General features: G+C 35.2%; 1 protein-coding gene across 1 annotated transcript in view; it reads right to left on the bottom strand.

Moving 5' to 3' along the window:
* The window catches only part of LOC133329141 (guanine nucleotide exchange factor DBS-like), a gene marked incomplete at its 3' end in the record, with an annotated part of 91,167 nt that overhangs the window by 5,189 nt on the left and 61,326 nt on the right, over positions 1-24,652 (bottom strand). Inside the window, exons 8-10 of the mRNA XM_061537674.1 lie at positions 24,438-24,558; positions 24,063-24,371; positions 23,795-24,004 (exon numbers count right to left, since the gene is read on the bottom strand). Of these exons, the coding sequence (XP_061393658.1) occupies positions 23,795-24,004; positions 24,063-24,371; positions 24,438-24,558 (640 nt within the window). The remainder of the gene's footprint in view (positions 1-23,794; positions 24,005-24,062; positions 24,372-24,437; positions 24,559-24,652) is intronic.

The following is a 24,652-nucleotide window of genomic DNA, read 5'->3' as shown; positions in this document are numbered from 1 at the left end:
CGCCATTCGCAAAAAAATGTTTAGAGAAAAACGCGTTTAAAGTTTGAGAAACCCTTTAGCCGTCACTTGATGCTGACACACTAAATCGGATATATCTTCAACAGTTCTTGAGATTTTCACTTGAAATTTTGTAGAGACATTCTTTAATCAGTGTAGATTTTTAAGGGTATACCACTACAAATAATTTTGACGCCTTCTTTTAGGCGTGAATTGTTTAAATCAATTTTTGGGGTCTACCACAAGGCGTGAATTTTTTAAAGAAATATTTTAAGTGTCTTTACTAAGGCGTGGATTTTTTAAAGAAATATTTTAAGGGTGAAGAAGCTCGTGAGCGGAGCTGTAGGCCTATTCTGTAATTTTTTAACAATATTCGACATTGTTTATTTTACAACAATTTCATTTGTTTGTTTTGTTGTTTTTACAATAACAAAAGAAAATTAAACAATGTCGAATGTTGCTAAAAGTTACAGAATAGGCCTACTGGTATCCGAAATAACAAGATTTAAAATACTCCTTGTTTAGGAACTACTTCCAGCTTATGATCTGAGTCCATAAACTTGGGCAAGCGTGGGTAATGATCATAAGCATTCAGAGTTCGCTAAATGAGGAGTCCAGACTCGGAGTGTCGCGATTTTATTAAAATTAGATTTAACTTAGGTACTACTTATGAGAAGCAAGATTCTCCTTAGTAATGGTTGTGTAATAATGTAGTAATATCAGTGTTGTAGTTTTTGGAACTATTTTCAGATTATTTACATAAGTAACCGTTACTTTCAAATATTTAAATAAGAGTTGCATTTTAGTATTGAAATGATTAATAAAACGTATGTGTTTATACTGTAGTAAATAACATTTGAATAAAATTTGAGTTGATCCGCTTCAGTCTCCCCCTCTGATGCTGAAATCGTCCCGATGATGCATCAGTAATAAAGGGTTATGGAATCTGATAGATGCTAAGTAGAGCTGGAGTGTTGATTCAGTAATGAAGATGGCGTTCTCGTAGTCATCATGTATTTCTAGGAGTTGGAATCTCTTCAGGTTCTCCCCCAAGAGCAGAACTGCGACCGATATGATACTTGGTGATTCTGCAAAATACCATATATTTTCGGAACTGCATAATCTTCCAATAGCAGCTGCATTCCGTTTACTGCGTCGGCGTCTGAAATGTCTTTATATACTGTTATGGATGTCACAAATTCTTCAATTGAGGCGACATCTCTCCGATGCCGAAAACGCAAAGTACAATGCGAAAACGAAGCCGTCCGGTTGTTTTTCTGCATTGCCTGGATCAGTTGTTTGAATTGGCTTTCAGTAAACTGCGTCATCTCTTCTTCTTCGCCGGACACGTACTCGTCGCAATCAGCTTTGGTAGTTTCCTGGATTTCAATATTTGTGTCGTTGTTCGTGGCCACTTCGTTGTGCGTCCATGCAACAGCTCGTGTGATTTGTTGGTGTTGTCCTCGGCTTTTGCTTGTAGGTCGTAGTTGATGGCCACTGGGTTGGTTGGGCGTCAATAAAGAATACCTCTTTGACCGTCAATGAAGCAGGTCCAACGTTGTGCGCCACACACCTCTCGTAGGGCGTCACTGAAACAAGCTCCACATTGGACGTCAATGTAGAAGACGGTTAGCGGAGCTGGTATCCGAAATAACAAGACTCAAAAGATTAATTTTTTACTCCTTGTTTAGGAACTACTTCCAGCTTATGATCTGGGTCCATCAACTTGGGCAAGCGTGGGTAATGATCTTAAGCCTTCAGTGTTCGCAAAACGAATCAGAGTCGAAGGGTCCAGACTCGGAGTGTAGCGATTTTATTATGTACTTAGGTACTACTTATGAGAGGCAAGATTCTTCTCTAGTAATGGTTGTATAAGGGTCTTTATTAAGGCGTGGATTTTTTTAAGGAAATATATTAGTGGTCTTTACTATGGATGCAACCTCTTGATAAGGTTAAGTGATGTTACATAAAATGTCAATACAGTCGTGTGTTTGGCGTGTCAAATGATGGCGTTGCTCCTTTGAAAGAAGTTGAAATGTTTATCCGAAATAACAAGACTTAAAAAAAACTTGGGTAAGCGTGGCTAATCATCTTAAGCCTTCAGTGTTCGCAAAACGAATCAGAGTCGGAGGGTCCAGACTCGGAGTGTAAGGATTTTATTAGGTTTTTATTAGGTACTTAGGTACTACTTATGAATGCAAGATTCTTCTCTAGTAATGGTTGTGTAAGAGTCTTTACTAAGGCGTGGATTTTTTAAAGAAATATTTTAAGGGTCTTTACTAAGGCGTGGATTTTTTAAAGAAATATTTTAAGGGTCTTTACTAAGGCGTGGATTTTTTAAAGAAATATTTTAAGGGTCTTTACTAAGGCGTGGATTTTTTAAAGAAATATTTTAAGGGTCTTTACTAAGGCGTGGATTTTTTAAAGAAATATTTTAAGGGTCTTTACTAAGGCGTGGATTTTTTAAAGAAATATTTTAAGGGTCTTTATTAAGGCGTGGATTTTTTAAAGAAATATTTTAAGGGTCTTTACTAAGGCGTGGATTTTTTAAAGAAATATTTTAAGGGTCTTTACTAAGGCGTGGATTTTTTAAAGAAATATTTTAAGGGTCTTTACTAAGGCGTGGATTTTTTAAAGAAATATTTTAAGGGTCTTTACTAAGGCGTGGATTTTTTAAAGAAATATTTTAAGGGTCTTTACTAAGGCGTGGATTTTTTAAAGAAATATTTTAAGGGTCTTTACTAAGGCGTGGATTTTTTAAAGAAATATTTTAAGGGTCTTTACTAAGGCGTGGATTTTTTAAAGAAATATTTTAAGGGTCTTTACTAAGGCGTGGATTTTTTAAAGAAATATTTTAAGGGTCTTTACATAGGCGTGGATTTTTTAAAGAAATATTTTTCAGGGGCTTACATAGGCGTGGATTTTTTAAAGAAATATTTTTCAGGGGCTTACATAGGCGTGGATTTTTTAAAGAAATATTTTTCAGGGGCTTACATAGGCGTGGATTTTTTAAAGAAATATTTTTCAGGGGCTTAACTAAGGCGTGGATTTTTTAAAGAAATATTTTAAGGGTCTTTACTAAGGCGTGGATTTTTTAAAGAAATATTTTAAGGGTCTTTACTAAGGCGTGGATTTTTTAAAGAAATATTTTAAGGGTCTTTACTAAGGCGTGGATTTTTTAAAGAAATATTTTAAGGGTCTTTACTAAGGCGTGGATTTTTTAAAGAAATATTTTAAGGGTCTTTACTAAGGCGTGGATTTTTTAAAGAAATATTTTAAGGGTCTTTACTAAGGCGTGGATTTTTTAAAGAAATATTTTAAGGGTCTTTACTAAGGCGTGGATTTTTTAAAGAAATATTTTAAGGGTCTTTACTAAGGCGTGGATTTTTTAAAGAAATATTTTAAGGGTCTTTACTAAGGCGTGGATTTTTTAAAGAAATATTGTAGTGGTCTTTACTATGGCGGACATTTTTAATAAATTGTTGTTTTAAATGTTTTTTTCCTGAAAATCACAATATCTGGAAAATGTTCGCGTGTTCCACGTTTTCTTCATCATCACTGGACGAAAAAACTACAATGGTCTTCTAGCTTACCAGACCAGACTAGACTCCTTATCATTTTTTTTCTTTTTTTTTAAGCAAAAGGTCATCAAGTTTATGTTGGCAACATTAGCGGAAGTATTGGCTGTTGAAGATGCCACAACCCCACAGCACACCACAACGAATGCCATCCATTGGAAGTTCAAAACCAAGACAATTTGCCCAAAAGGCAAACAGGTCTAAGCCGCACCGTATCGTTTAGTGCGGATGGAAAGATGGATAATGATGGTAGTTGTGGTGGCGGTGACATTGCCACAAGGAATCTCCCATGAAGATGAAACAAGCATGTACAGGGAAGCAAGCAGCATGTTTGTGGTTGGAGTGTCTCCCGCCGACGGGCAATGGACTGTTTGTTCAAAAATAGTTTATGTAATGTTCGGGAAGATAAATTCGTGGAAAATATTGTGGTGACATTAAACTGGAAAAACAAAAGGAGTCTCAACTTTTTTTTGTGTGGAGGATTTACATATTTTTCGCCAGACAATTTCCGGCTAATCGAATGCTAAACATCTTTTTTTTTTGTTGGGAAATGTTGCAGCAACCCACGATACAACAAACGGTTGGTTGTCAAAGAAAAATTATGAATTTTCATAAAATTAAATTTAAATGTTAATAACCAAAAAAATAACATTTGAAAAATACCACCATTTGAAACTCAAAGGAACCAATCGATTTATTCCACCAACCAGCAAGGTGTGTAGTTGGGTAATCGAATTTGTGGTTTCGCCCCCTCGTCCACACAGACATAGCCTTGGGGTTATTTGTTCAGTGATTGTGGAGTTATGCTGTAATTGCATAAAGAGGATTCCATTTGGAAGATGTGGGCATCTTCTTCAAAACTTTATTTTCTGTTTGGTTGCGATGTTGTTGGCATTAACAATTTTTCAAATATCCTCCTCAAACGATGAAAAGGAAAAATCTCTTGGCAATGTTGTAGTGAAAGTTTTAATGGGGATGTTCGCCTTGTTGTTTTGAAGAGGATCCAAAAAGTTGTTGTTGTTGTTGTTATTTGTTCTCTTTGGTGACAATGAATTCGGTTGGATGCAACCTCTTGATAAGGTTAAGTGATGTTGCATAAAATGTCAATGCTGTCGTGTGTTTGGCGTGTCAAATGATGGCGTTGCTCCTTTGAAAGAAGTTGAAATGTTTCTTGAACACAATCAGGAGTTCAAAAACTTTGATAAATTTTGAGGAAGATATTTTTTTATTTAATTGGTTGTTAAATAACAAATGCAATTGCAGGGTTATGTAAATTAGTAAGACCCTCAAAAATATCCACGCCTTGTGGTAGACCCCAAAAATATTTATTTAAAAAATCCACGCCTTGTGGTAGACCCCAAAAATATTTATTTAAAAAATCCACGCCTTGTGGTAGACCCCAAAAATATTTATTTAAAAAATCCACGCCTTGTGGTAGACCCCAAAAATATTTATTTAAAAAATCCACGCCTTGTGGTAGACCCCAAAAATATTTATTTAAAAAATCCACGCCTTGTGGTAGACCCCAAAAATATTTATTTAAAAAATCCACGCCTTGTGGTAGACCCCAAAAATATTTATTTAAAAAATCCACGCCTTGTGGTAGACCCCAAAAATATTTATTTAAAAAATCCACGCCTAGAAGAAGACCTCAAAAATAATTATTTTAAAAATGTTTAATTGTATTTTTGTCTTGTATTTATTTTATTAATTTTTTTTTTTCAAAAATTCACATAATTATTTAAACGAAATTAATTCCATAGACTAATTAAAATAAATTCTTAATGTCATATTAAATAACAAAACGAAAATGATGATGAAAATGAAGGGAAACATATTTTTAAAATTGATTAGGTTGATACCCTTTATGTTTGTATACAAAAACAATGAAATATGCTGAGAACGAACGGCTTAGCTTGATTGATTGAGGAAATAAAACAGAAATGAAACAATCAAACTAATTTTTTTAATTATTCTATGAAAATTACCACGACTAAAACAATAATCAAACAAAATTCCCATCATTATCACAATACAGACACAAATAATTCATTTGCCGAGCTTAAGATTTAACCTCAGGTCAGCCAGACAATTAAGACCAAGACGTAGAATGAAAATATCAAAAAAGTCAGCATAAAATGTGGCAACCTGTTTTGAAACTACTAATATCGGTTATTAGCTCATCTATGGTTCAAAGTATTTATGGCCCACTTATGAACCGAAGAAAAATGAGGAAGTTCAAAGAAATTGCCATTAGAGAACCCATCAAACAAAACTTGTCCACGCTACATTCTTAAGTTAATATTTTCTTCCTCTCTCTCCATCTTCTAACCAATCAAAGCAGTTGGCCGAATGACTATTATCAAACTATGTATTACACCTTGAAGAGTCAGCTTCAGATGCCGAACACTCTTACCCAACTGCAGTTACGTGTGCTAATTAATTCATAATACTTTTTCTTGCTCTGACCGAACGGCTGTGCGGCCGCTTCATCACCATCATAATAATTTGCAACATTCTCTTAAAATTCTTGCTTAAATATTCTGTCGTAAAAATAGCAACAAACATAAAAATTATTTTCAAGAAAAAAAAAAAGTTATAGAAAATATTCATTATCTTTGGAAAGGCAGTTTTCATATTAAGAGTTGTAAAAAAAGTGGGACTGAATTCGCACACTTCTATTTCGAAGTGAATATCTACATATCAGACTGTAATACTGGTAGTCATTGCCAAATTGTTCATAGATCCAAAAAGAAAATAACGTAATTTAGAATACACTCAAAAAGAAAAGACAGTGGGAATTAAACAAAATTGTCCTGCTGATAATTTTTTTCACTGGCGCCCATTAAGAAAATCATGATCGAGAAAAGTTCCCTTTAGCTGCGTCTGAAAAATAAGCTCTTTGCTTTTCAATCCTCGTATCGACAAACAAAACTATAAAAAAACCTGATCAACCGGAGAATTTTAATAAACAAACTACTCAGCAAGAAACTGGCGCCCAATCAGAAAATTATGATCCAGAAAAATTATCTTCTGTTGCCTCTGAAAATAAATCTCTTGAGATTTTACAAATCTTCAAATAAAACTAATATCCAGAAATCTTGCGCCCAAGCGATATGAATAGGTCTAAAGATTTTCTTTTTGTTTGATACATCGACAAAGAAAACAAACGTACAGAAAATTGGCGCCCAAGCAGGTCAATTATATCGGATGATTTTCTCTGTCGTTCGACAAATCTGCTAACAAAGCTAATTTTCGAGAAACCGACACACAAGCGAACAATTATAACTGAATAAATAAAAAAACATTTTCCAAAAAAAAAAAAAAAAAAAAAAAATGGCGCCCAAACTGGCTATGAAGATCTTCCTTTTTGTTGCATGTCAAAATAACTCTTCGGACATTCAAGAGCACAAATCGGAATACAAAAGGCAATATACACCGACATATACTTAGTAGAGTTTGCCAATATGGTTCATGGAGCAGATCGATCTTTCTCGTTTATATTTGCAATGTAACTAGTTCCTATTTACAGTTCCGATTCCTAGATTCAAAAAATCTTTTCAATTCACACATCGACAAACGAAATTAATATCCAGAAATCAGGAGCTCAATAAGAAAACTATGATCCAGAAAAGTTCCCTTTTGTTGGCTTTCCAATCCACAAATCAAGAAACCAAATATCCAGGAAACTGGCGCCCAAGCGAGGCAAATAGGTATGAAGATCTTCTTTTCATTTGACAAATCGACAAACACAACTAATTTACAGGGAAGTGGCATCCAAGCAGAACAATTAGATCGGATGATTGACAAATCGACAATTGACACATAGACTAACAAAGACTGGCGCTCAAGGAGAACAATTAGATCTGAAGATTGACAAATCAAGAAAACAAAATCAAATTTCTGAAAAATGGCGCCCAAGCGATTCAAATATGTCTGAAAATTTTATTTTCATTTAAAAAATCGACAAACACAGCTAATTTACCGGTAAGTGGCGTCCAAGCAGAACATTTAGATCGGATGATTAACAAATCGACAAAGTTGAACAGTTAGATCGAAAGTCATTTCCTTTTGTTTGACACATAGACTAACAAAGACTGGCGCCCAGAGGCAAATTATTGGTAATCTCAAAAATTTATAGTAAGAATTAACCTCAAAAATGTCTTTAGAATGTCGGTTGTCTTTTAAATCATTACTAATCCCAACAATGTAAATACTAACATTGAGCTATAGATGGCGCTCATGCATTTATAAGGAGCGTGTTTCAGAAAAATCTTGCTGGACGTGATTTTTTTTAAAGATGTGGGGGCTTAACTTAATGGGTAAGCCTGCAGAATGATTACAATTAATCCCTTTGCTTTGGAATTCTGCTTTTTGGCGCCCAAATGTATGCACAACCAATCAAATTTGTCAAATATTTTAAATATAGATGGCGTATGTTCTGACTTACTTTGTGATTATATGATTGATGCCTTGTACCTATTTAAAATGATTTTCTAAATACCGAATTTAACCTAGAATCTGACTCTAACGAAGAATATCGTAGACTCAGCTTCAGACTCATCTTCCAATACTCTCATAAAAAACTTATTATGTTCCATCAACATTTTTCTCGAGTGTCTCAAAAAAAAAAAAACTTTATCAAAAAGATCCTGTTACAAAATCCGAAGCAGTCTACTACTGTTACCCGACTTGATTCATGGATTTGTTCCACTGACCTAACGAACGACGAGTAGTAAAGAGGATCTCCTTCAGACCGAAGCAACTAAAAAATTATGCCAAAATAATCATTGAATATCATCTAACAGGAGTGTGTGATCATAATATTCGAAGCTTAAAATAGATTCTAGAAGTAATGGAAAAATATGCAGTTGCATTCTCAACTGGTTGATGGTGATGATGATGGTGGTGGTTATAACCAGCCATGACGAAGGCAGAATCAATTTGGGAACAAGTTTTGGAACTTTTTCTCTCTCTCTCTCTCTCTCTCTCTATTGGTGCATTCACTAGATATTCAATGAAATTGCTGCTGATGATGATGACTACGATGACCTATAAAGGAGAGTAAGAACGTCTTTACATGGCCACCGTAAAACGTGTAGGCAGCGGTGGTTTCATTACATGATCAAGACGGCGAAGAACATTACGATGTAGTAGCAAGAAAGTTGGTTAGTAGGCAAATTATCAAAAAAGATACAAGAAGAAAAAAATCATCATCAAATATGAGAAGGAAAAACAACACAAAACATGTAACCACAATTCTGGTTCTATAAAATATAGGCCAGCAATTTGTAGGTTGTTGTTGGTTTCTCTCCGATGGGAAGGAGGAGAGCTGGGCTAGCAAATAAACAGGCCGAAGTCATTTAGTCAAAAGTGGTGAAATTGACATTGAACAAAATGTGATTTCAGGTTTTACTGAAGCATAAGAAGATTTCAAATATTTTGAGATGCTGAGAATCTGAGAAAAGTGGGTTAGAACATTTAAGAAAATGTACTTTTATGACGTGCAGTAAATGGGTAAAAATTGAAAAAAAAAATAGAACACATATCGCTTTATCAGAGGTCAAGCATTTACTATAAGGCTCCTTAGGTCTGATTTTTATTCAAAAGATTTTTTCTATAGAAAAAAAATAAATCAAACACTGAGGTCTGATTTTTTTTTTCTGAGGTCTTAGCATTTATTCTTTAAATAAAGTGCCTCGGATTTTTTTCTACAGAAAAAAGAACCACAACTGAAGTATCTGACTTTTTTTGTATCGAAGAAGAATACCTCAACTGTGGTCTCGCGAATTTTTTTCTATACAAGAAGAATACCTCAACTGTAGTCTCGCGAATTTTTGTCTTAGTAGAAAAATACCTCAGAAACAGAGGTCCAATTTTTTTTTCATAAAAAAACCCCAAAATAGGGCCTCACAATTCTTTTCTATAGAAAAAGAATACCCCAACCAAAGGTCTCACAATTTTTTCTATAGAAAAAGAATACTTCAACCAAGGGTCTAGCGGATTTTTTTCTATAGAAAAAACCCTCAACCAAGGGTCTCGCGGATTTTTTCTATAGAAAAAGAATATCTCAGAAAAAGATTATCTCTTTATAGAAAAATAATACTTCAACCAAGGGTCTAGCGGATTTTTTTCTATTGAAAAATAATACCTCAACCAAGGGTCTCGAGTATCTCAACATAGCGTCTTGCAATTTTTTTTATAGAAAAATAATACCTCAACATAGGGTCTCGCAATTCTTTTCTAAAGAAAAAGACCCCAACCAAGGGTCTCGCGATTTTTTCTATAGCAAAAGAATACCTCGACCAAGGGTCTCGCGATTTTTTTCTACAGAAAAAGAACACCTCGACCAAGGGTCTCGCGATTTTTTTCTACAGAAAAAGAATATCTCAACCAAGGGTCTCGCGATTTTTTTTTTTCTATAGAAAAAGAATAGCTCAACCAAGGGTCTCGCGATTTTTTTTCTATAGAAAAAGAATAGCTCAACCAAGGGTCTCGCGATTTTTTTTTCTATAGAAAAAGAATAGCTCAACCAAGGGTCTTGCGATTTTTTTTTCTATAGAAAAAGAATAGCTCAACCAAGGGTCTCGCGATTTTTTTTCTATAGAAAAAGAATAGTTCAACCAAGGGTCTCGCGATTTTTTTTCTATAGAAAAAGAATAGCTCAACCAAGGGTATCGCGATTTTTTTTCTATAGAAAAAGAATACTTCAAACAAGGGTCTAGCGGATTTTTTTCTATAGAAAAAAACACCCCAACCAAGGGTCTCGCGGATTTTTTCTATAGAAAAAGAATATCTCAGAAAAAGATTATCTCTTTATAGAAAAATAATACTTCAACCAAGGGTCTAGCGGATTTTTTTCTATTGAAAAATAATACCTCAACCAAGGGTCTCGAGTATCTCAACATAGCGTCTTGCAATTTTTTTTATAGAAAAACAATACCTCAACATAGGGTCTCGCAATTCTTTTCTAAAGAAAAAGACCCCAACCAAGGGTCTCGCGATTTTTTTCTACAGAAAAAGAATATCTCAACCAAGGGTCTCGCGATTTTTTTTCTATAGAAAAAGAATAGCTCAACCAAGGGTCTCGCGATTTTTTTTTTCTATAGAAAAAGAATAGCTTAACCAAGGATATCGCGATTTTTTTTTCTATAGAAAAAGAATAGCTCAACCAAGGGTCTCGCGATTTTTTTCTATAGAAAAAGAATAGCTCAACCAAGGGTCTAGCGATTTTTTTTTCTATAGAAAAAGAATAGCTCAACCAAGGGTCTCGCGATTTTTTTTCTATAGAAAAAGAATAGCTCAACCAAGGGTCTCGCGAATTTTTTTTCTATAGAAAAAGAATAGCTCATCCAAGGGTCTCGCGATTTTTTTTCTATAGAAAAAGAATAGCTCAACCAAGGGTCTCGCGAATTTTTTTTTTCTATAGAAAAAGAATAGCTCAACCAAGGGTCTCGTGATTTTTTTTCTATAGAAAAAGAATAGCTCAACCAAGGGTCTCGCAATTTTTTCTATACAAAAAGAATAGCTCAACCAAGGGTCTCGCAATTTTTTTCTATAGAAAAAGAATAGCTCAACCAAGGGTCTCGCAATTTTTTTTCTATAGAAAAAGAATAGCTCAACCAAGGGTCTCGCAATTGTTTTCTATAGAAAAAGAATAGCTCAACCAAGGGTCTCGCGAATTTTTTTCTATAGAAAAAGAATAGCTCAACCAAGGGTCTCGCAATTTTTTCTATACAAAAAGAATAGCTCAACCAAGGGTCTCGCGAATTTTTTTCTATAGAAAAAGAATAGCTCAACCAAGGGTCTCGCGAATTTTTTTCTATAGAAAAAGAATAGCTCAACCAAGGGTCTCGCGAATTTTTTTCTATAGAAAAAGAATAGCTCAACCAAGGGTCTCGCGAATTTTTTTCTATAGAAAAAGAATAGCTCAACCAAGGGTCTGGCGAATTTTTTTCTATAGAAAAAGAATAGCTCAACCAAGGGTCTGGCGAATTTTTTTCTATAGAAAAAGAATAGCTCAACCAAGGGTCTCGCGAATTTTTTTCTATAGAAAAAGAATAGCTCAACCAAGGGTCTCGCAGTTTTTTTCTATAGAAAAATAGATTTCTGTAGAAAAAGAATAGCTCAACCAAGGGACTCGCGGATTTTTTCTATAGAACAAGAATACTTCAACCAAGGGTCTCGCGGATTTTTTCTATAGAAAAAGAATAGCTCAGCCAAGGGTCTCGCGAATTTTTTTCTATAGAAAAAGAATAGCTCAACCAAGGGTCTCGCGAATTTTTTTCTATAGAAAAAGAATAGCTCAACCAAGGGTCTCGCGAATTTGTTTCTATAGAAAAAGAATAGCTCAACCAAGGGTCTCGCGAATTTTTTTCTATAGAAAAAGAATAGCTCAACCAAGGGTCTCGCGAATTTTTTTCTATAGAAAAAGAATAGCTCAACCAAGGGTCTCGCGAATTTTTTTCTATAGAAAAAGAATAGCTCAACCAAGGGTCTCGCGAATTTTTTTCTATAGAAAAAGAATAGCTCAACCATGGGTCTCGGATTTTTTTCTATGGAAAAAGAATACCTCAACCATGGGTCTCGGATTTTTTTCTATGGAAAAAGAATACCTCAACCATGGGCCTCGAATTTTTTTCTATAGAAAAAGAATACCTCAACCATGGGTCTCGGATTTTTTTCTATAGAAAAAGAATACCTCAACCATGGGTCTCGGATTTTTTTCTTTAGAAAAAGAATACCTCAACCATGGGTCTCGGATTTTTTTCTATAGAAAAAGAATACCTCAACCATGGGTCTCGGATTTTTTTCTATAGAAAAAGAATACCTCAACCATGGGTCTCGGATTTTTTTCTATAGAAAAAGAATACCTCAACCATGGGTCTCGGATTTTTTTCTATAGAAAAAGAATACCTCAACCATGGGTCTCGGATTTTTTTCTATAGAAAAAGAATTCCTCAACCATGGGTCTCGGATTTTTTCTATAGAAAAAGAATACCTCAACCATGGGTCTCGCGAATTTCTTTCTATAGAAAAAGAATAGCTCAACCAAGGGTCTCGCGAATTTTTTTCTATAGAAAAAGAATAGGTCAACCAAGGGTCTCGCGAATTTTTTTCTATAGAAAAAGAATACCTCAACTGAGGTCTCGGAATTTTTTCTATAGAAAAAGAATACCTCAACTGAGGTCTCGGATTTTTTTCTATAGAAAAAGAATACCTCAACCATGGGTCTCGGATTTTTTTCTATAGAAAAAGAATACCTCAACTGAGGTCTCGGAATTTTTTCTATAGAAAAAGAATAACTCAACTGAGGTCTCGGAATTTTTTCTATAGAAAAAGAATAGCTCAACCAAGGGTCCCGCGAATTTTTTTCTATAGAAAAAGAATAGCTCAACCAAGGGTCTCGCGAATTTTTTTCTATAGAAAAAGAATACCTCGCGATTTTTTCTATAGAAAAAGAATACCTCAACATAGGGTCTCGCAATTCTTTTTATAGAAAAAGAATACCCCAACCAAGGGGTATCGGATTTATTTGTCGCAACTGAGGTCTCGGACTTTTTTATGTAGAAAAAAGGTCTCGGACTTTTTTTCTATAGAAAAAGAATACCTCAGATACCGAGGTTGATTTTTTTCTATAAGAAAAAATACCTCATACACCGAGGTCTGATTATTTTCTATATAAAAAATACCTCAGACACTAAGGTCTGATTTTTGTCTATAGAAAAAAATACCTCATACACCGAGGTCTGATTTTTTTTTTCAATAGAAAAAAAGTACCTCAGACACTGATGTCGGATTTTTTGACTCGGATTTGTTTGTCGCAACTGAGGTCTCGGATTTTTTGTGTAGAAAAAAGTGCCTCATCTGAGGTTTATTTTTTAATATCCCTGTTATCTATCCCATTCTAATAACCTTTCCATTTGTGGTTTGTTCCACATTTTTATTGATTTCTTTCACTTCCATTCCGTTAGCTAGAACACCACAAAAACAGCAGCCACAACAACAAAAATGTTAATCTGAATATTATCTCATATAATAAGCCTATGGCTTTTCAGTGCTAGAACTATTCCAAGTTAGTTGACTCCAATAAAAATCTGGTTCTGTGGTTAATTCTACTAGAACAACAACAAGAACATCAATTACAACAACAACAGCATCGCTCCCAATAAGAAGAAAAACCGCTTTACATCATGCATGTGGTAATCGAATGGCTGAGATTCTCCACAATTGCCATCGATGGAAGAACCGCATTCTAAGTAAGGCAGCAACAGTGTCGCCCGTGTCGGTCTGTCGTTATGGAGGCCTCGTAATGCCACAAAATTAAAATTGTGTAATGCCGATGTTTATTGTGATCTTGCAACACTGCCAATTACAGTCGATGGTCGTTGGCATTCGGTCCTCTAGTTGATCTGATTAAGAAAAAAATCAACCGAGCTAACTAAAACTTTGTTCTCTGATCAAGGCATTGACCGGCAGAATTGCCAATCACAGTCACCAAATTGAAATCCCGTTTATGGCCATGAAAGTTGTCACTATGGTCATGTCAGGTTAGGTTAGGAGCAGCTAGTCAGCCAGCCATGGAGATTTTTTTCTGTTTTTGGCCACTTAGAGGCCAAACTAAAACTAGAAATAACACACAATGTTGTAATGGGAAGACTTTGGAGAGAGAACTGGTAGCAGGTTGTATATGCCATAAGAAGAAGTAATGGACATGACGTGGTTGACTAGTCAAAGCCAGTGCGGCAGCCATCCTCCAACTAGTCCGAACATAAGATTTCAATCTAATGTTGCCTCTAAAAATAATGGAGTGATGAGCAGCTCCAAATTGATTGGCATCGATTGTGTTGTGGGGTTTGAAATCAAACATGTTTGATACAACCATTGGACTTTTCTTGGGTTCCATCAGTTTTGTTCGCTTCAATCTTGAATATCTAAACTTGAAATCATTCAATTGATTTTCTACAGAAAAAATTATGGAGTATTTTTGAAAAAAAATCAAGATTTGAAAAATGGCCATAACCCCATGCGCTACACAAGAATATCTGTAGCTGTAGTAACAACCATAAATAATATAAAAAAAAAATTATTCACATCTCTAAGCCAACTGGATGGATGGCCGGACAACAAACCGTTCGTGTTACCAAGAAATGATAGAAATCAATGGCTGGCAATAATAAAATCATGTGGATGGAATAAGAAGATGATTGCTATTAATATCTATCATCACGGTCATCTCATCATCAAGAGCACATTATGTGGGAAACGAACAACAACATTTCTAATCACGTATTATCGGTTATGTAACGGCGGCTAGGCAGGCTAGATGATAATTTCCAGGAAATCACAGATGACATAAAACAAGAGATGCCAATTGGATTCGATACGATTTGATCAAAGGTTCAATGAACTGGACAGGTATTTTTTGTATAGAACAAATAAAGAAAAAAAAAAATCCGAACCTCAAGTGAGGTACTTTTACTATAGAAAAAAATCGCGAGACCCTTGGTTGAGGCATTCTTTTTCTATAGAAAAAGAAACCGATACCCTTGGTTGGCCATTCTTTTTCTATAGGAAAAGAAACCGAGATCCTTGTTTGAGGCATTCTTTTTCTATAGAAAAAGAAACCGATACCCTTGGTTGGCCATTCTTTTTCTAAAGAAAAAGAAACGAGACCCTTGTAGAAAAAAATCCGAGACCCTTGGTTGATTAGCTCTTTTTTTCTACAGAAAAATTTGCGAGACCCATGGTTGAGGTATTCTTTTTCTATAGAAAAAATTCGCGAAACCCTTGGTTGAGGTATTCTTTTTCTATAGAAAAAATTGCAAGACCCCTGGTTGAGGTATTCTTTTTCTATAGAAAAAAATTGCGAGACCCTTGGTCGAGGTATTCTTTTTCTATAGAAAAAAATTGCGAGACCCTTGGTCGAGGTATTCTTTTTCTATAGAAAAAAATTGCGAGACCCCTGGTCGAGGTATTCTTTTTCTATAGAAAAAAATTGCGAGACCCTTGGTCGAGGTATTCTTTTTCTATAGAAAAAAATTGCGAGACCCTTGGTCGAGGTATTCTTTTTCTATAGAAAAAAATTGCGAGACCCTTGGTCGAGGTATTCTTTTTCTATAGAAAAAAATTGCGAGACCCTTGGTCGAGGTATTCTTTTTCTATAGAAAAAAATTGCGAGACCCTTGGTCGAGGTATTCTTTTTCTATAGAAAAAAATTGCGAGACCCTTGGTCGAGGTATTCTTTTTCTATAGAAAAAAATTGCGAGACCCTTGGTCGAGGTATTCTTTTTCTATAGAAAAAAATTGCGAGACCCTTGGTCGAGGTATTCTTTTTCTATAGAAAAAAATTGCGAGACCCTTGGTCGAGGTATTCTTTTTCTATAGAAAAAAATTGCGAGACCCTTGGTCGAGGTATTCTTTTTCTATAGAAAAAAATTGCGAGACCCTTGGTCGAGGTATTCTTTTTCTATAGAAAAAAATTGCGAGACCCTTGGTCGAGGTATTCTTTTTCTATAGAAAAAAATTGCGAGACCCTTGGTCGAGGTATTCTTTTTCTATAGAAAAAAATTGCGAGACCCTTGGTCGAGGTATTCTTTTTCTATAGAAAAAAATTGCGAGACCCTTGGTCGAGGTATTCTTTTTCTATAGAAAAAAATTGCGAGACCCTTGGTTGAGGAGCTCTTTTTTCTATAGAAAAAAATTGCGAGACCCTTGGTCGAGACCCCTGGTTGAGGAGCTCCTTTTTCTATAGAAAAAAATCCGAGACCCCTGGTTGAGGAGCTCCTTTTTCTATAGAAAAAAATCCGAGACCCCTGGTTGAGGAGCTCCTTTTTCTATAGAAAAATATTGCGGGACCGTTGGTTGAGGAGCTCTTTTTTCTATAGAAAAAAATTCACGAGATCCTTGGTTGAGGAGCTCTTTTTTCTATAGAAAACAATTCGCGAGACCCTTGGTTGAGGAGCTCCTTTTTCTATAGAAAAAAATTCAGGTACTCTTTCCCTGTTTTTTCCCCCAAACAAGAAATTTGGAAACCTCAGTTTATCTTCATTGTAGACTATACGTTGGGCGCCACTGCAAAAAAGTCAACAATTTCCAATTTTTAATGAATGAAAAATTCCGTTCCAATGAAAAATCCCATTCCAACAAAACTGCTTCTCAAAAAATAAATTCCAAGCATATTTTTATTGACATTGAAAATTACCGCTACTTCCTCAGCTGCAGCAGATTTTCCACCAAAATAACTGCCAAAAAAAATATTCATTAATATTTTGTCAAAATAATATTTATTTAATTGGAAATTATAGCCAAAAATAAACGTGATTGCGAAATGACACAAATATGGATTAACTTTGAATTTTTTGTTTTCCGAACAGGATCATGTTTGGCGGGGAAAACCAGAAGTCCAACTCGGCATCCATCGATTACATCAGCCACCAAATCAAGATCTACAATTACGGTTTAAATGTTGTTTTTGCTCACTTTTTTGAGATGTGTTACACAGCTTTGTTTTATTATCCCAAAAATGGGTCTGATTTTGAATGACAAGATGGGCTGGTTGGCTGGCTGCGGGACTGGTTCCACGGTGGTAAACTTCATTTAACACAAATAATATTGTTGCGATAACTAAACTGTAAAACATGATTTGTTGATGTGTTTTTCTTTTTTTCTTCTTCTTCCACTACTTCTATTTTATTGTGTGTTGGCAACAACAACAACAGCAATAATGACACATAGCCATTCGTGCAACATGGTGGCACGTTGAGCGATAATAAACAAATTATTGTTGATTGGGGTGGGGTAAGTATAATTTCCAATATGGAATAATAGGAAGGATGGTAGAGATAGGAAATTGGAGGGTGAGGTCCTTGGATCCTTGTCCCTAACCATAGGCTCCATCGGAAATTTTTTTATTTTTTTTTCTATATTTCCCAATGTTTACCCCCTCTAATATCCAGCGAGAGCTGCAAGCATCAACAACAACATAATAAAATGAAAAACTGTTGCATGTCGCGACATACCGCCATGCCATGCCGTTGTATTTGATTGACCATTGTGACAAATATGGGTTAAACTGTAATACCACAACTGTGTGGATGTGGATGGAAACAGCAATCACAGCACAACAACCGCTCAGCAGTGGGAACGCCAATAAAAAATATTGAAACGTAAAATAAAAAATCTTGTAAATGATGATAATTGTTACCGAAGCAAATGCCAGCACAACATCGAACTGCATCACCTATCGGTGGGGTGGTGAGCAAGAGGTGCTTGTCAGCCGATACTGGTATAAATGTTGGGTGTCATATTATTTTTTGCTGAACAGTTGCTTATGGTGATGATGGTGGAATTGCCGGTGTTGAATGTTTTTGTTATTGTTTTATTAAGAGAGGTATAAAAAACTAAGTCAATTAGAGAATGGTGTAAAATACCGGATATGCATATTATTATTGAGCTCTTCTCTAAAGTATTACATTTCGAGGCAGGGTGAGGGTTTTAAGAACTCAGGATCCATAGGTTCTAAGAGGGTGCCATACAGAGTGACCTTAGTTCAGGTATTCTCTTCATCTATAAAAAATCGGAACCCTAGATGATGTACTCTTTTTTCTAAAAAAATATTACGAACCCTTAGTTGACGTATTTTTCCTATAGAAAGAATCCGAGGCCTTAGCTATTTTTTTATAGAAAAAAATTTTCTATGGAAAAAAATCCGATACCTTAGTTAAGGTATACTTTTTCTATAGTAATAAATCAGAGATCTTAATTGAGGTATTCTTTCCTTATAGAAAAAATCCGAGACCTTAGTTGAGGTATTCTATTTCTATTGAAAAAATTCGAGACCTTAGTTCAGGTATTCTTTTTCTATATAAAAAAACCTAAAACCTCGTTGAGCCACTTTTTCCAAAGAAAAAATATCCGAAGCCGATGTTAAGGTACACATTTCTCTACAGAAGAAAAATCAAGAACCTCAGTTGAGATCCTTTTATAGACCGATACATTTGTTGAGGTTCTTAAGATAATAGCACATCAGGACCATTATGTTTATAAAAATAGACCGTCACGCCGGTCCTGACAGCCTCTCAGAGACCATTAACATAACATAAAGGACCATTAACATAAAGATAACATTATATTTAAGATAATAGGCCGTCAGGACCATTAGTTTTAAGATAATAGTCCGTCAGGACCATTCCCTTTAAGGTAATATAGCGTCAGAACCATTATCTTTAAGACTATAGGGCCATTAGTTTTAAGATAATAGTCCATCAGGAGCATTATCTTTAAGATAATAGTCCATCAGGAGCATTATCTTTAAGATAATAGTCCGTCAGGAAGATTCTCTTTAAGATAATAGTCCATCAGGACCATTATCTTTAAGATAATAGTCCGTCAGGAACATTATCTTTAAGATAATAGTCCGTCAGGAACATTATCTTTAAGATAATAGTCCGTCCGGACAATTATCTTTAAGATATAGGCCGTCAGGGCCATTAGTTTTAAGACAATAGTCCGTCAGGACCGTTATCTTTAAGACAATAGTCCGTCAGGACCGTTATCTTTAAGGTAATAGTCCGTCAGGATCGTTATCTTTAAGATAATAGTCCATCTTTAAGATAATAGTCCTCAGTCATCTTTAGATCCTTTTATAGACCGATACATTTGTTGAGGTTCTTTTTTCGTTAAGATAAAAACACATCAGAACCATTATGTTTATAAAAATAGACCGTCAGGCCGGTCCTGACAGCCTCTCAGAGTAATAGGCCGACAGGAGATTTATCCCCTTACTCTGTCAGGACCATTAACATAAAGATAATAGTCCGTCAGGGCCATTATATTTAAGATAATACGCAGTCAAGGCCATTAGCTTAAAGATAATATTCCGTTAGGACCATTGTCGTTAAGATAGCAGGACGTCAAGGCCATTATCTTCAAGATAATAGTCCATCAGGACCATTATCATTAAGATAATAGTCCGTCAGGATCATTATCTCGGAGATAATAGTCCGTCAGGAGCATCTTCAAGATAATAGTCCATCAGGACCATTATCTTTAAGATAATAGTCCGCCAGGAGCATTATCTTTAAGATAATAGTCTGTAAGGAGCATTATCTTTAAGATAATAGTCCATCAGGACCATTATCTTTAAGATAATAGTCCTTCAGGAGCATTATCTTTAAGATAATAGTCCGTCAGGACCGTTATCTTTAAGATAATAGTCCGTCAGGACCGTTATCTTTAAGATAATAGTCCGTCAGGACCGTTATCTTTAAGATAATAGTCCGTTATCTTTAAGATAATAGTCCGTCAGGACCGTTATCTTTAAGATAATAGTCCGTCAGGACCGTTATCTTTAAGATAATAGTCCGTCAGGACCGTTATCTTTAAGATAATAGTCCGTCAGGACCGTTATCTTTAAGATAATAGTCCGTCAGGACCGTTATCTTTAAGATAATAGTCCGTCAGGACCGTTATCTTTAAGATAATAGTCCGTCAGGACCGTTATCTTTAAGATAATAGTCCGTCAGGACCGTTATCTTTAAGATAATAGTCCGTCAAAACCATTATCAATAATATTATCTTTAAAAGTTATACAAGACCATGATTTTTGAGATAAATGTAGGACATGTATTTTGTAGAAAGTATATCGACAGGTCCTGTATTTCCAACATAAGAGTTTATCAATACCATCATCTGATATTCGCCAAGAATATTTATCCGAAATATAAGCTCCTCTAAGTAATTATCAGTACATTAATTTAATTTATTCGAAAATAACTTCAATTCAACTGAGTAAACTTTTCGATGGATATATAACAATATTTCAGTCTTTTTTGCACATAATTTCGACCGAAATTTCTAGATACTTCAATGAGACACAACAACAAAAATAAAAAATCCAATAAATTGTGATTCAATTTTATCAAATTTGTTGGGCGCCATACAACAGCACACTATAAAAAGAAGTTCAAGTTGGTCATTAATGAAGATATCTTGGATGGCGCCCGACGTTTATTATAATTTTATAAATATATAACACATATTATCATTTCAATTCTATATTCATTTCTCTTTAATATTTATTCAGGATATGTAAACTTTATATTTTGCTGAATTTAAAAAAACTGCGTTAAACTTGATAAATTACTGCACTCACTTGAAAATCAACACCACTATGAGTAACATTTCTAATGACTGGTATTGGGCATGACCAACGGCGGCGTTCGGTATCCTCATTGAGATATGAGATGAACATTTTACACACGATCACCAAAATAACCGCAAGAAAAATACAATATTTTTTTCAAAAATAATAAAATATTTTTTTCTTTTTTTATTTAATTAATCACTTTTGATTTGAAGGCTTTGATCTTTCATGGTATCAATATCAAACTCGCGTTCACGAAAATATTAAGATCGTCGATTAACATTTTCCACGAAAAATTTTAAGTATAGTATGTTACAATAACAACAACGACGTATTCATCAAAGGTTGATTCTAAACTAAATAAATGTTTTTAAATGACGAAGGCATACAAAATCTCCCCCACATATGGGCATGACTCAGTTGCAAACACAAAATCAACCGCACACATACAATGGCAGGCAAGCAGCATCCAGGCATAAACAAAAATAAATAAAAACGAAACAGAAACAGCCTGATCCCGACACCACAATCAGCATTCAAGGAAAATTAAAAAAAAAAAATAATATTTTTTTATTTCCACTTTATTTTCTTCTTCTTTACAACCGTTCTCGGTGTAAACAGCAAGAAAACAAATAATTAAAACAAAACAAGAGAGAACACAACAAAACCAGTAAGAATAATAATCCAAAAAATTGTAATATAAGCCACAAATCTAAAATAATTTATTTTGAAATGTCAGCTCAGCTCGTAGTATGTAAAGGAATCGCAATTCAATGTCTAGCCGCCCGCCGCATTTTCATTGCGATCTTAAATTTTAGTCGAATCATTTACAGAATCATCTGATGGAGAAATCTGTCTCAATTTTGTTTTTCGTAGGTCAACTAGGCGGTACATACATAAGTAGTGAAATAAAAACATAAACTTATGTTCCCTTCACACTCGGTGGGAGTGTGTTTGGCTTTGTGTGTACTGAGCTGGGCTGATAGGGTGAATGGTATGTGTGTGTGTGTGTTTTTAAATTAGCTGGCGACTAGTCCGCGCTTATCATTTTAAATAAAACTGCGGGTGTAAATAAACTCATTAACCCTTGGATGGTGCAAGGGGCTGCCTAATGGCTTGGGAGAAAAGGCTGTTTGTGAGACGTCACAAGAAATGTGGCAAATATATTCAGAGTGTGATTTTATTCGACCTTTATTTAAGGAGAACCCGGACCATTGACTCAAATATATTAGACCGTCAGAATCATTATCTCAAAGATAATAGACCCTCAGGATCATTATCTATAAGATAATAGGCCGTCAGAACCATTATCTACAGCATAATAGGCCCTTACGAACAATATCTCAAATGTAATGGGCCATCTGGATCATTATCTACAAGATAATAGGCCGTCTGGACCATTATCTTAGATATAAGGTCGTCAGGACCATTATCTCAGAGATAATAGACCGTCTGGACCATTATTTTAGAGATAAGGCCGTCAGTACCATAAAAAAACCGTCAGAACTATTATATCAGAGACTATTTCTCTCAAAGATAATAGACCGTCAGGATCATTATCTACAAAATAATAGGCCGTCAGGATCATTATCTCTGTGATAATAGGCGTTCAGAACCATTATCTCAGAGATAATAGACCTTCAGGACCATCATCTAAAAGATGATAGGCTGTAAGGGTCATTATCTACAAGATAATAGGCCGTCAGGGCCATTATCTCAAAGATAGTAGGCTGTCAGGATCATTATCTCGGAGATAATAGGCCGTCGGGGTCATGCTATTAGAGATAATAGGCCTTCAGAACCATTATCTCGGAGATAATAGGCCGTCAGGATCATTATCTCGGAGATAATAGGGGTAATCTCGGGGTCATGCTATTAGAAATAATAGGCCTTCAGGACCATTATCTCAATGATAGTAGGCCGTCAGGGTCATTATCTCGGAGATAATAGGTCTTCAGAATTATTATATGAAATATAATAGGCCTTCAGGATTATTATCTCAAAATTAGTAGGCCGTCAGGACCATTATCTCAGAGATAATAGGCCGTAAGGGTCATTATCTACAAAATAATAGGCCTTCAGGACTATTATCTCAAAGGTAATAAGCCGTCAGGGCCATTATCTCAGAGATAATAGGCCGTCAAGACCATTATCTCAGAGATAATAGGCCGTAATGACCACTATTTCAGAGATAAGACGTTGTCAGGACCATTATATCGGAGACCTTCAGGACCATTATCTCAAAGATAGAAGACCGTCAGGTTTATTATCTCGGAGATAATAGGTCTTCAGGATTATTATCTCAAATATAATAGGCCTTCAGGATCAGAGGAAATAGCCGTAAGGGTCATTATCTACAAAATAATAGGCCTTCAGGACAATTATCTCAAATGTAATAGGCCGTCAGGGTCATTATATACAAGGTAATAGTTCATCACGTCATTATCTTTAATTGCATACCCTGGCGGAAAAATTATCTTTACGATAATAGTGGTTCGACATTTTATCTTTACGATAATAGTCCGTCTTTAAGATAATAGTGCGTCACCATTTATCTTTACATTATCTTTAAGTAATAGTAATGGTCCACCAGGACCATTATCTTTAAGGTAATAGTCCATCAAGACCATTATATTCGAGCACCTTTATCTTTAAGATAATAGTCCGCCACTACCATTATTTTTAAGATAATAATCCGTCAGGATCATTATCCCTAAGATAATAATCCATCAGGACCATTATCTTTAAGATTATATTCCGTCAGAACCATTATCTTTAAGATAATAGTCCGTCAGGACCATTATCTTTAAGATACTAGTCCCTTATTACCAGTATCTTTAAGATAATAGTCCGTCAGGTCCTGATAATGACGCACCATTATCTTAAAGTAAAAGTCTAACAGGACCGTTATTTTAAATTAGTATTCCGACAGTGTAATTATCTCTAAGATAATTGGCCTTCTGGATCATTATCTCTGATATAGTACTGCCTCAATTCAAGTTTTTCGGAGTTTTCATAGAAAAAATTCCATTATTCTACATAATTTCACTTATATTAGTTTCCTTTTTCTTACCTGGGATACTAAAGCTTTGGTTTCTGGTGTAGTACTTTCTAAGAAGATCTTTTTAAATTCACTAGGACTAGATAATTTGAATTCCGATGCGGAGGCAATGAATGCCTGTATCTCGTGGAGACTTTGTTCAGCCAATTCCGGGGATGTTGAACATTTTTCAATGCGCTGGTTGGTGAGTAGCTCAACGCCGTTAGCACACCATTCATTAGCCTAGAAGGACACCACCGGTAATTAAATCTTGATCAAATTTCGTATGCCATCCCCTTACCTTTTCAACTCTCTCCATTAATTCACGATTTTTATTTAAAATCTCCAAACGCTTTTGTAATTTTTCCGTGATAATATCACACATTCTTTGCAGTTCATCACATTTGGGCTGGACAATTTCCCAGGGGTAAACACCACGTGACCCAATTAGTTGTTGACCAGCAGCAATTACTTCGGAGGCTTTTTCAATGTCAGCGGAACACTGATTTTGGAATTCTTTAGTTTCATCGATAAGACTGTCGACACGCTCAACACTTTCGCCAATTTCCGTCATTTCCGATATCTTGTTCATGTGGGTATCAAAGCAGATCTGGAACAAAGACAATACATTTTAGTTTAAGATAAAATGATATAAATCTATTTCCTTACAACTCACCTGTAATTCACGAAAACTCTGTTCAAATTTCCTCAGCTCCAAACACTGCTGCAATCGGTTACTGTGGGTGCGCCAGAATTCATCGAAACGTCGCTCCGTCTCTTCCAGCTGCACCAGAAGTCTACGATAATCCCGACAGTCATCATAGTATTGGGGTTTTTTCAATTTGTATTGTTGATGATAAATAATTTGATGTCGTTTAATTAGTTGTTGTT

The sequence above is a fragment of the Musca vetustissima genome, unplaced genomic scaffold (genome assembly GCF_032173495.1).
Source record: "Musca vetustissima isolate MV318-11 ecotype Yass unplaced genomic scaffold, APGP_CSIRO_Mvet_v1 utg14190, whole genome shotgun sequence".
Classification (NCBI taxonomy): Eukaryota; Metazoa; Arthropoda; class Insecta; order Diptera; family Muscidae; genus Musca; species Musca vetustissima.
Note: the sequence above shows the minus strand (reverse complement) of the source record. Positions and strands in the feature narration are given on the sequence as shown.